This window comes from Stegostoma tigrinum, chromosome 12, assembly GCF_030684315.1.
Source record: "Stegostoma tigrinum isolate sSteTig4 chromosome 12, sSteTig4.hap1, whole genome shotgun sequence".
NCBI lineage: Eukaryota > Metazoa > Chordata > Chondrichthyes > Orectolobiformes > Stegostomatidae > Stegostoma > Stegostoma tigrinum.
In genome coordinates this window covers 77,025,863-77,039,357 of record NC_081365.1, presented here as the reverse complement: position 1 = coordinate 77,039,357, position 13,495 = coordinate 77,025,863, and the positions used below count along the sequence as shown (strand labels likewise).

The 13,495-nt window shown below is 41.0% G+C and overlaps 1 protein-coding gene across 1 annotated transcript in view; it reads right to left on the bottom strand.

Moving 5' to 3' along the window:
* The window catches only part of LOC125457098 (uncharacterized), a 43,297-nt gene extending 30,425 nt beyond the window's left edge, over positions 1-12,872 (bottom strand). The window contains exons 1-3 of the mRNA XM_059650047.1: positions 12,807-12,872; positions 10,096-10,386; positions 96-122 (exon numbers count right to left, since the gene is read on the bottom strand). Coding sequence (XP_059506030.1) covers positions 96-122; positions 10,096-10,386; positions 12,807-12,837 — 349 coding nt within the window. The 5' untranslated portion in view covers positions 12,838-12,872. The remainder of the gene's footprint in view (positions 1-95; positions 123-10,095; positions 10,387-12,806) is intronic.
* Positions 12,873-13,495: the final 623 nt, after the last annotated feature.

Genomic DNA, 13,495 nt, shown 5'->3' with positions numbered 1-13,495 from the left:
AGACAATCATGAACAGGAGAGTCAGGTTTACAGCTCAACCCTGCAATACTCACATCAATGTATTCCTGTGGTTTGGGTGACATAAGAAGACATACCTGTTGGTCCACGTTTGATATCTGTAACTGTAGAAAACACATTCCCAAATCAGCTAGGAATAAAAACTCCATTATAATTTCCTCCACTTTCCAACAAGATCACACGGAACCCAATTTATTGTACACCTTATTTGCACATGATGGGATGGGCGAGAGTTTGACAAGATGTATCAAATAAATAAAACAAATAATAAAATAAACAACAGGAAGCGTATGCAGGCACAACATTTTTAAAGGTGGACAAGACAGATGCAAAGCAGTCAGCTTTGTCTACTTAGAATTCTCAGTGATTCTGGCCAGCCATGTTTGCAGCTTGAACAACTTCAACTCCTGAACCAGAACTGACATTGTGGGGCAGCTGAAGTGGGACAGTGACATGGACACTTTATCTTAAGAGGCAGTCGCAACTGTTTGGTTAATAAGAACTATACAGCTGATCAATCATCAGGGTCAGTGTGGTAAGATTGTGAATCAGGCAGTTGTGGGGATCCAGCAGGTTATGATGAAGGAGGTGTGTGTGTGTGTGTCTGTGTGTGTGTGAGAAAGAGAGAGAGAGAGAGAGAACATGTGTGTAGGGATGGGTGTGTGTGTGTGTCTGTGCATATGTGTGTGTGTATGAGATAGACAACGTTGGCTGAGTCACATGAGTATCTGCCATGCACATGGTGGATGGTGTTTCCACGTGTAATGGTAGTGCCCATGTCAAAGATCTGACATGTCTTGCAGACGTTATCATAACAGGGTTGTATAGTGTTGTGGCTGATGTTGTCCTGAAGGCTTTGTATATACATTGATGATAACATAGTAATCAATTAAAAATTTCTAACTGATTAAAGATTTAACAGCATCTTATGTTTGTTTAGTACATCCTCATCAATGGTGTCAACCTTTGATCTTTCATTTATTAATTCTGTGTCTGGTATTACCTCTTTCACTAACACCTGAAGGAGGAGTGAGGCTCCGAATACTTGTGTTTTCAAATAAACCTGCTGGACTACAATCTGGTGTTGTGTGATTTCTGACTTCATCCATCCCGGTCTAACACCGGTGTCGCCACATCAAAGTTAGTGGTATGAATAGAGGGTGTTTCTTGTTGTTGATTGTGGGGAGGGTGGGGAAGTGGATCAGAAGCTAGAGTTCAGTGGGTGGCTCCCAGCAGGCGCTAGGCCTTTCAATTTCTGGTCCAGTCCATTAAAATGCAGAAACCCCCTTTAAGTGGCTCACAGTAGGCAGAATGAAAGGGTTTTGATTTCTGGGTATTGGCCTAACTGTTTGAGAAAGAAGGAGTTGCTTAATTTTAAAAATTGGATACAGGGGTCACTGGCTAAGCCAATACATATTTTCCATCCCTAATTGTCCAGATTGTACAGAATACTACTTGGGGAGTGAAAAGCAGTGTGGTAAAAAAACAATTAAGAGTGTGGGTCTGGAGTCACATGGCATGTAAAGATGGCTGATTCTCTATCCTAAATGACATCAGTGTAGCCAGATGAGTTTTTACAATAATTGACAGTGATTACACGGTTGCTATAAGACTAGCTATTTTTTAAATTCCAGATTTTTACTGAATTCAAATTTCACCATCTGCCATTTGAATCCATATCCCATGGAGCTCTGGATTACTAGCCCAGCGATATTACCATTACGTCACAGCTTCCTCCTGGACCCCACGTAAACTGGGTTGGGATCAGTTTCCTGGCAAAGCATTTAACTAGAGCTGTAGTTAGGGTTTTAAACTAAGACAGAGCACAGGGCAGGGTTCCAGTATGGGGATCTACTCCAAAAGAGAAAAGTCAAATGATTTGGATAAAGGTGGATCTGGGAGTTTACTAGTGATATAGTGTAACAAGTGTGTGGGAGCAAGTACTGAGTGTGATGTGAATATCAGTACTGATCAGGGAATTCCATGTAAAGGGAAGTAGGTGTTGACTTATAAATATTGTTTTTTTCACCTCTAGAAATTGTTGAGTGTTCAAGGCTATAAGTAAATGAGCAGATTATTTATTTGGTGAATTTTTTGAGATTTTATCCTTCTAAATGCGAGCAGTAGCTTAAACCAAGATTGGGGAGATTGAGTCTTGCAATAAATTTATACATAAACTGGTTAAATTACTTAGTGTAACTACAGCTAACAGTAGAGAGACAACTTAACCTGATTGTGAAATTTTACTTAACTAAATTAAACACAGTGAAAATGGCAGAATGTGTTGCATTTGGGGCAAGTGGGAACCAGTGGAGACAATTCACAGCAACTACATCTGTGGTTAGTGTCTCCAATCAAAAGAATTTAAATTTGGATTTAAGTTGATGAGCCGGAGTCCGAGATTTAGAAAGTTAAAGAGAAAAGACAAGGCAATAATGCAGGAGAGCAATATGCGAAATGATAACCAGAGTGTGACAGTAAGTGAAGATTATAGAGAAATAAGAGTACTCCAGCAAATAAGGTCAGAGTAGGGGTAACTATTAAAAAGGAACAATGAAAAGCTCTTTAACTGAATGTTTACAGCATTTGTAACAAGATGGATGAATTGACAGCACATACAGAAATAAATATGTTGCAACAACCATTTCCAGAGACAGTTGCAAAGTGACCGCAGCTGGGTCCTTGATATTCATAGGTATTTGACATTTCAAAAAGGCATGAAGAAAGGAAAAGGAAGTGAGTTCACTCTGCAACTAAAGCACAAGAGCGCAACCGATGTGAGAAAAATATATTATCTTGGTTTGGAGGATCAAAATGTAAAAGTGGCTTGGGTGCAGTTAAGAAATAGCAAAGAAAATAAGTCACCAGTGGGTGTAACTTATAGGCCCCCTGACAGTAGCTACACTGAAGGACAGAATATAAATCAAGTAATAATGGGTGCTAGTAAGAAAAGATATCGCAAGAATCACAGTGAAGTTTAATCTCCACATAGATTAGACAACATAAATCAGCAAAAGTAGTCTTAAGAATGAGTTCATATGGTTCATGTGGGACAGTGTTTTTGGAAAAATTGCATTCTGGGACAATCCAAGAAACTGGTTATTTCAGATCCAATGATGTATAATAAAACAAAATTATAGCAAAGGATCCTCAAGCTAAGACTGATTGTAACTGAGAATTAATTTTGAGGGTGACAAATTTTTGGCTGGACCTCGAATCATAAACTGAATAAAGACAACTACAAGGATAAAATGATAGATTTGGCTAGAGTGGATTGGGAAAATCAATAACTAAGTAGGACAGTAGAGAAGCAGTGGCAGGAATTTAAGCGGATATTTAACCCATCTCAACAAAGATTTATTCCATTCTGAAAAAGGAACGCAGTGAGAAGGACACACCATTCATGGATAACTAAGGAAGTTCAGAATTGTTTTCAACTGAAAGAAAAGATTTACAATGCTGCAAAGATTAATGGTAGTCCAGAAGATGGGGAAAGTTTAGAATCCAGTGAAGGATAACTAAGAGTCATGAGAGAAAATAAGAATGGATAGGAAAAGATTAAAAGTTTACAAAAAGGGACAATAGCTAAAATAAGCATTCATCACTTGGGGGTTAAACTGGGGAATTAATAATGGAGAAACAACAAAATGGCAGAGATTTTGAACCAGTATTTTCTGTCAGGTTTCACAGTGCAAAACACAAACAGCATCTCAAGAATGGCAGGAGATCAAGAGCTAAAGGGATGGAGCAACTTAATATTATCAAATCACTAGAGAAAACCTACTCACAAAACTAATGGGACAAGTCGCTGGACTTGACAGCCTGCATCCAGAGGTATTAAAGGAATTGACTGCAGAGATAAATGAATGCTTTTGATTACAGTTTTCCAAAATTCTCTGACTTTCTGAATGGACTCCACTGTATTTGGAAACCACAAATATAACATCACAATTCAAGAAAGGAGGAAAATAGAGAACACAAAAATGTATGTTACTTAGTCTAACATCTGTCACAGGAAAATCTCCAGAACTGATTCTTGAGGACATAGCAGCAGGATGTTTAGAAATCCATCATAAAACCACATTGACTCTGTCTGATTGAATGAAAGGGAAGTTGTGTTTGACAAATATGTTTGAGGATGTAAAACACGGTGGATAAAAAGGAGACCAGTCAATGTAGAAACAAATTACTGCAGATGCTGGAATCATTGTCGTTCTGAAAACAATAAATGCCGGAGATCATGGCAGGTCTGTCGATGTAGTGTATTCAGATTTCTCAAAGGCATTTGCTAAGAAATCATATAAAAGGTTACTGTTCAACGTAAGAGTTCAGGATTGGCTAGTGAGCAAGAAATAGAGTCGGAATAAATACGTCAAACGCAGCTTGGCAAACTGTAACCACTGGAGTGCCACAAGGATCAGTGCTACGTATCATTTATTTGCTGTCCATTGTATTTGGATGATGGAACAGACTCTCTTATAGCCATGTTTGCAGACAATACAAGGATAGGTAGGAAATTAAGTTGTGAGAGGATGCCAAGAGTCTGAGGATTGGAAGTGTTTTAGAAACCAGAAATTAGAGGGCACCAAAACATCGATAAGAAAGAACGAGACAGAATGTGAAAATAAACTCAGCACAAGTATAAAAATGGACGATAAGGGCTTTTGATATATGTAAAAAGGAGTTTCATTAAAATAAACATTGGCCCTTGGAGGCAGAAACTGAAGAAATTAGCGTAAGTGATACAACAAATATTGTGTCTTGCTTCACACAGAAAGGTACAAGTTACATACCAGAAACAGAAGTTGAGTAAGGGGAGAATAATTTAGCATCATTAATATTAGCAGAGACAAAGTGCTGGAGAACCAAAGGATTAATGTCAAATTGCCAGGACCTGACTGGTCTATATCTTTATAAGTTTTAAAAGAGATTGTTGCAGATATAATGATGCACTGGGTAAGATTTTCCAAAATTTCCCAGATTGAAGAATGGTCCCAATGAATTAGAAACTTGTAAATTAAACACTGTTATTCAAGAAAGAGAGGGAGAAAAATACAGAACTAGAGAGCAGTTGATATCATGTCTTTGGGAAAATGCTGCAATCCATTCTTAAGGAAGTCTTCATACAGCACTTAGAAAATCATAGCATACTTAGGAAAAATCAATATGGTTTTACAAAGAAAAAATTGTTAGAAGTTTTAGAAGATGTAACTAGTAGAATAGATAAAGGTGGAAAGTGGAGTATAACGTCAGAAAGTATGATGTTATTCACTTTGGTAGCACGAACGGAAAAGCACAATTTTTTTTTAATAGATGTGGAATTTTTAAGTTCAGAAGGACATGGGTGTACTTGCACAAAAATACAGAAAGTTAGCATGTAGCTTTTGCAACTAGTTAGGAAGATAAATGACATATTGGCTCTTCATTGCAAGGAGACTGAAGTACGACTGCGCGAGGTTAGGCCGAACCACACTTGGAGTACCATGCACAATGTTGACCTTCCTACTTCAGAAGGATACTTATCCTGGAAGGTTCTTTGGGTTGGTATCTGGAAACAGAGGGTTGCTCTGTGATGAGAGTCCAACCGTGCTCCATGGAGTTTGGAAGGATGTGAGGTGCAGTCAATGAATTAGGCAAGCTTCTGAAGGATGTTAACAAGATAGACATTGAGAGGTCCAAGGACAACGGTCTGATTATTTTGGACTCACACAGGAGAAATTTCTTCTCTCAGAAGGTTATGTATCTTTGGAATTCTCCACCCCAAAAGGTCCTGAATGCTCCATAACTGAATATATTCGACCTGAGGTAGACAGATTTTAAGTGCTTCAGTGATTTAAAGAAATAGGGCATCAAATGGAATGTAGAATTGAGGCCCAATTCAGCTGCAATCAATCTGAATGGCAGGGTACGCTCATTGAACAATACAGTCTACGATGATGTTAACATTCTGCTCAAAAGCAAGGGTTTTTTTTACAGTATAAGGTATTCATAAGATTAAATGAAATGTTTCACATCAAGTAAAGCTGGTAATTCACCTGGATCAAATGGAATGTATCTTAAGTTGCAGGGGATGCCACCACTTGGCATGCTTCCCTCCAAGCCACTCACCATCATGACTAGGAAATATATTGCTGTTCCTTCACTGTTGCTGGGTGAAAATCTGGAATTCTCTGCCTCATGGCATTGTGGGTCTATCTACAGCAATGGTTCAAGAAGGCAGCTCACCACGACCTTCTCAGGGGCAACTAGGGATAGGCAAGAAATGCCAGCCCAGCCAGTATTGTCCATGAAGAATAGAAAGCAAGAAATAGTCGCACAGATTCCTGACAGTGCAGAAGTAGACCATTCGACCCATTAAGTCCACACCATCCCAGACCCACACCCCTACCATATCCCTGCATTTCCCAAGGCTAATCCACAAAGCCTACATATCCCCGGACACACAGGCTACTTAGCATGGTTAATCCACTCAACCAGCACATCTTTGGACTGTGGAAGGAAACTGGAGCACCTTGGAGGAAGCCCATGCAGACATGGGGAGAATGTGCAAACTCCAGACAGTTGCCTGAGGGTGGAATTGAACCTAGGTCCCTGATGCTGTGAGGCAGCAGCCATTGTACCACTGTTTGTTATGTTGGTCAGAATCTTTAAACTGTCATTGAATGCAGAAGTATTATCCAAGAACTAGTCTATTACTAACTCCATAGCAGTATTCAAGAAGGGGCAGATGGATATTCCAGGAAACTACAGGACAGGCAGTGTAATGTCAGTGGTATGTGTTGGGGCAGTTACTGGAAATTATCATCTGGGAGAAATGAATTTTCAATTGGAAAGATACGACTTAATCAAGGAAAGCCATTATGGATTCATTAAAGACAAATCATACGAAAGTCCTCGATCAGTTAACAGAAAAAGTTGGTCAACGTAATTTAGTAGATGTTGTACACACAGATTTTTCAAAGTGCCACACAGAAGATTTTAAAAATATGGAATCCATATAACTAAGATGAAAGTGGTGGAATTGACCTCATTACAGTCTTGGTTTAAACGTGGACAAAAGAGCTGAATTCTAGAGGTGTGGTGATAGCACTGACATCAAGGTCGCATTCAACCAAGTGTGGCATCAAGGAGCCGTAACAAAACTGAAATCAAGGGCTTTCGGGGACAAATTCTCTGCTGGTTGGTAGACAGGAAGATGGTTATGGTTGTTGGAGGTCAGTCATCTCAGCTCCAGGGTATCCCTGCAGGAGCTTTTCAGGGTAATGTCCTACGCCCTAAACATCTTCAGCTGCTTCATCAGTGATCTTCCCTCCATCATAAAGTCAGAAGTGGGTATATTCCCTGATGATTGCACAATGTTCAGCACCAATCACAACTCCTTGGAAATGCAACAAGATCTGGACCACTATACCAGGCTTGGGCTGACAAGTGGCAAGTAACATTCCTGCTATACAAATGCCAGGCAATGACCATCTACAACAAGAGACAATCCAGCCACCACTTTTTAACATTCAATAAGTTTACCATCACAGAATCCCCTGCTATCAACATCCTGGGAGTTAACAAAACTGAACAGGACTTGGCGCATAAATATAGTGGCTACAAGAGCAAGTCAGAGTCTAGGAATAATGTGTTGAGTGGCTTACCTCCTGACTCCCCAAGGCATAAGTCAGGAATGCGATGGAATACGCCTTATTCGCCCAGAAGAATGCAGTTCCAGCAACACTCAAGAAACTTCACTCCTTCCAGGACAAAGCAGCCCCCACTTGATTCGCATCACATCAACAAGCATCCACTCTCTCCATCGTCAACACTCAGTAGCAGCAGTGTGTACTATCTACAAGATACACTGCAGAAGTTCAAAGATCCTTAGGCGACACCTTCCAAACCCATAACCACTTCCATCTAGAAGGACAATGGAAGCAAATATATGGGAATATCAAAATTTGAAAGTTCCCCTCCAAGCTATTCACCATCTTGACTTGGAAACATATTGATGTTCCTTCAGTGTGCTGGGTCAAAATCCTGTAATTCTACCCCCCACCCCGCCATCCACACATGGACTGTGACAGTGTAAGAAGACAGCTCACCATCACCATCTCAAGGGCAATTAAGAGCTGGCGATAAATGCTGGCCAGCGATGTTCATGGCCCACAAATGAATGGAAAGAATTGGCAGTGGAAGCAGAGGATGGTCGGTGGTTGGATGGTTTTCAAACGAGAGCTGGGTTTGGGTTGCATACTCTTTGCAAGTATTATAAATAACCTAGACCAGGGTATAAGAAATAACAAGAAATGCAGATGATGTGCAGGTATGCACTGTACTAAATATTGTTAATGGTATTCAGAGATAATGGGAACTGCAGATGCTGGAGAATCCAAGATAACAAAGTGTGAAGCTGGATGAACACAGCAGGCCAAGCAGCATCTTAGGAGCACAAAAGCTGACGTTTCAGGCCTAGACCCTCTCTGATGAAGGGTCTCGGCCCAGAAACATCAACTTTTGTGCTCCTGAGATGCTGCTTGGCCTGCTGTGTTCATCCAGCTTCACACTGTTAACGGCATTTAGAGGTTTCAGGACGACACAGACAAGGATGTTGAAATATGTAAAAACATTGCAGATGTGGAGAAATATGAAGTGATCAACTCTGGAAAGCCTCATATGGAAAGAGAAAATCCTATAAATTACAACAGAATTTTATAAATCACGAGTTAGACCTCAAATGGAATTTTGTGGAAAATTCTGGGCAGTGAACATCCAGAAAGATCTAAAGCCCTTACACAGGGTATAGGGCTGATTTACCAGCAGATTGCCAGGGATGAAGTACTTCAGTTGCGAGAGGTTGGAAAAATGAGGATTGTTTGCTATGGAACAGAGAAGGCTTTGGGGTGACTGAATAAGATTTTTGAGATGAGAAGATCTACTAATTAAATAGGTAGAAAAATAATTATACCACCCAGTGAATGGCTCAATTGCTAGAGATACATTGCCCTGAAGCATTAACTCTGGCTGTTTGTCTATGGTTGCTAGTTGACCCACTGAGTATCTATATTTACAGACCCTAACTTTGGATGACCACTTAAGTAGAAACATCATTTCTGTGTCAACTCTATTGATGCCCTTTACCATTTCAAATATTTCTATCATGCCACTTAATTTTCTTTTCTCTAGGCTAAACAACCCCAGCCAATCAATCATTCCTGATTATGTACCCTCTCATTTCCAATATTCCCCACATAAATCTTTTTGTACCTTCTCCAAATACCTCTATATCCTCTTCATAATATGGATACTATAACTGTCCACTGTAGTTCAAATGTGGTCTAACTGAGGTGCTGCAGAAGTTCAAAATAACTTGTCTGGTTTTCAATTCTATTTCGTCTAGAATTTCACTTTTATTCATTCATGAAATACAGGCATTGGTGGCTAGTCCAGCATTTAATGCCCATCCTTAATTGCCCTGAGGGCAGTTAAAAGTCAACCACATTGCTGAGAGTCTGGAGTTGCATGTAGGCCAGACTGGGTAAGGATGGCAGATTTTTTCCCCTAAAGCATATTAGTGACGCAGGTGGGTTTTTCCAAGTCAACAAATTTTCATGGTCATTGGACCCTTAATCCCAGATTTTCTCTTTTTATATAAATGCAAATTCCATTTGCCCAGGCAGGATTTTAACCTGGGATCCCAGAACATTAGCCGAATCTCTAGATTTGTAGTCTAGTGACAAAACCATGAGAAGACAAAAACAGAAACTGCTGGAAAAGATCAGCAGGTCTGGCAGGATCTGTGGAGAGAGACCAGAGTTAATGTTTTGGGTCGAGTGACCCTTCCTCAGAGAAAGAGTCACTTGACCGGAAATGTTAACTCTGAATTCTCTCCACAGATGCTGCCAGACCTGCCAAGCTTTTCCAGCATTCTCTACTTCTGCCTCTGATTTACAGCATCCAGTTCTTTCAGTTGGGGACATTGCCTCCCCCAGATTTTGGATGCACCTTTTATGGTCCCGCTAACTGGTACAGTTAATAGCTTTGACATCTTAATTGACTGTAGCTAGTGTCTAATAAGGACACAAAACTAACCAGTGTCCCCGGTCAGCCAGTCTTTCAGACGTGGGTAGTTGTTTTTGCATCTCCTTAGGCACTCCACAAATAGCCACACATCATTCTCATTCATCTGGTGCTGCACGACCTCCAGCAGCTTGCGGGCTTTCTGTGGTGGTGTCTTTTCGGTTCGGATCTCGTAGTAATTCTCATGGGTCAAAATGTTTGAGGCAATCATTTGGTCGAGCAGCGGGTCAATATTGTACAATGCAGTCACCAGGGTATCATGTGAGCTCTGTAGGTACCTCTTCAAGATGTTTTCATCGTTCCCTGTAGCAAAGAAGACAATACTATTCGGAAAAGTAAAATCTGGTTTGCTTTTGTTGACTTCAGTTCCAACAGACGCCATTAATCCCAGTCGGAATATGTCATAGACTCACAGAGATATACAGCACAAAATGGACCCTTCAGTCCAACTTGTCCATGCCAACCAAATATCTTAAATTAATCTAGTCCCATTTGCCATCATTTGGCCCACGTCCTTCTAAATCCCTCCTATTCATATGTATCCAATCAGATGCCTTTTAACTGTTGTAATTGTACCAACCTCCACCACTTCCTCTGGCAACTCATTCCATACACACCAGACTCTGCATGAAAAAGTTGCCCCTTAGCTCTCTTTTAAATTCTAACCCCCCCCACTCACCTTAACTACATGCCGTCTAGTTTTAGACTCCCCTACCCTAGGATAAATACATTGGAAACTTTTAGTTCTTAGTCCCCTCGTGGACCCACCTCAATCCCTGTAACCCTGCATCTCCCCTGACTAATCTGCCTCGCCTGCACCTCCCTGAGCACTACAGGGCAACTTAGCATGGCCAGTCCACCTAATCTGCACATTGTTGGACTCTGGGAGGAAACCATGCGGAGGAAACTCATGGAGAGAATTCATGTACAGAATGTGCAAACTTCACACAGACAGTTGCACGAGAGTGGAAGCAAACCCGGGGCCCGTGGCGCTGTGAGGCAGCAGTGCTAACCACACAGCCACCATGCTGCCCATATTTAGTGCATGGCTGGCCTGCCCCCGTCTTTCTCTGATTTTACTTAGGCTGATAAGGCTATTAGGGAGCCTAACCACTCTTGGCCCTATTAACATTAAGTGGTCAGTTGATAGGTGCCTCATTCTTCACTCACCACCTTGGGGAAACCCCTGTCAAACAGCTAGCCAGGCAGCATTTACTGGAAGAGTTGGTGCTTAGCATGGGGATGGTGGTGCCCTCATTTACAGTACCCTGCGCCCATCAGAGGCAACATCCCTAAAAAATCATGCACCCTCACCTCGACTTTCTTCCCAACTTTGCTCACTGGGGTCTGGTTAGCAGGATCTACTGAAACATACCTAAAGTCGATCTTCCATAAATCCCCCTTCTTCAGGCAGTGCTTGTACACTGAGCAGTGGCCTTCCTGCTGAACCTGGAGCTACTGAGTGACTCCAGAATGACAGCTGGCAACTCTCTAAGCTACGGCACCCTCCCCAGATCAAAGTTACTAGCCTCCCTTAGCTAAGAAGGTCATCCCTTAGCCAATAAATGCCCGACTAAAAGAAACTCTGCCTTTTGAAAAACCCTGTCCAGCAAGCGGTTAGTATCTGGAATGTACTGCTTACAAGGACATTGGAACATGACTCCTTCATGGTTCTGAGAAAGAAGTTGTACAATAATCCAAAGAGAAAAATTATGGGAACATGCCGACTGATCATAGGGGGCAGTGGAACCATTTGAGTTACTCTAGTGGAGAAACACCACAGAACACAAAGGACTGAATGGCCTTCTTCTATGTTGTAACATGGTTGTTGTTCAATGATCCTCTGTTAGAGATAGGAAAGTGAAATCTGATCATTCAAGAATCTTTGAAGCAATGAATGAAGAAACTGGTCACTTTCTAATTGGCATGAGAAAACAGAGCACTTTGAGGATAAACATGCCAGGTTCCCAATGGCACGGGGGCTCACACAGACGATTATCCCATGATGGAACTGTCAGGACTACTCTTCATGAAGGTACAAGGAATCACTACAGTACAGAAGCAGGCTATTCAGCCCATTGAGTCCACATTGGCCCTCTGAATAGCATCCCAACCAGACCCACCACATCCTACCCTATCCCTGTAACCCTGCATTTCCATGGCCAATCCACCTAATCTGCACGTTTTTGGACTGTGGGAGAAAACTGCAGCACCTGGAGGAAACCAGTGCAGACACGGGGAGAATGTGCAAACTCCACACAGACAGTTCCCCAAGGGTGGAATGGAAGCTGGGTCCCTGAGGCTGTGAAGCAGCAATGATAACCACTGAGCCGCCCCACAAACAGTGTGCAGTACACAAGACAGGAATGGTGGCCCATCAAAGCTTGATTTTTTTTTTAAGAAAAGTAGTTCTGAACAATTATTCAAAATGTTCGAAACTTGAAAGGGATGGGAGACAATAGTCAGAAAAAGATCATCCCCAGCGATTGTTATTAAAATGAAGGACATGTGAAGATCAATAATGACAGATTGCTGATAAATAGTCAATAGCTTCCAAAACGTGATGCTCAAATTAAATACTGGGGTTGCAGAAATACAAACTATTAGCTGACATGTTTAAAAAAAATGATAAAGAAGATGAAGTAAAAACAGTTTTTCAATATGCCTGTCTGGTAACACTATATGAGGAATAAACAATTTAAAAATAAAATGTACGAACTTACCCCCAAGCTGAGTCCCTTCAAATTGCGCCATTATTCAGGTCAGCTGAAAGTAAGTTTAATCTTCCTGTAAATTTAAAAATTAAGTGTCAAAACCATGGAAAAATGAGGAAGTACAGAGATAACAAGAGAGTCTCTGCAACCAGACAGGGCTAGTTGTATGATAAAGGCTATAATTTTGTAGTCTGAGCTTAGACACAGGCTCTGCTGGAAGAGGGAAAAAAAACTTAAATCTATATGTTAACAGTCAAAGAAGCATTTTTGTAAAATGTCACGTAGAAAATGTGGCAGCCAACTTGCACACGCTAGGCTATTGCAGTCACTGAACAATTTGAACAACAATGTCATAATGACTTTGCTTATCTAATTTGAAATTTGTTGATGGATAATTGCTCTGCAATTTTTCAAAGTAGTGCTAGCAAATCTTTCACATCCACCTGAGAGACAGGGACTGAGCACGGAGACCCATTTGAAAAGACGGTGCCTTCAATAGTATGTTCCCTAAATACTGCACTGGAGCGTCAGCCTGGATCTTTCTGCTGAAGTCTCTATTGTAGGACTTGATTCTGACAAAAACTGCTAGCAACTGTGATACAGCTGACATTCCATCAAGAAAAAAGTGACATTTAATCTATTTAAATTTGTAAAAGATTTAAAGTTTTTGGTCAAAACATCCCAAATACAATGCTAAC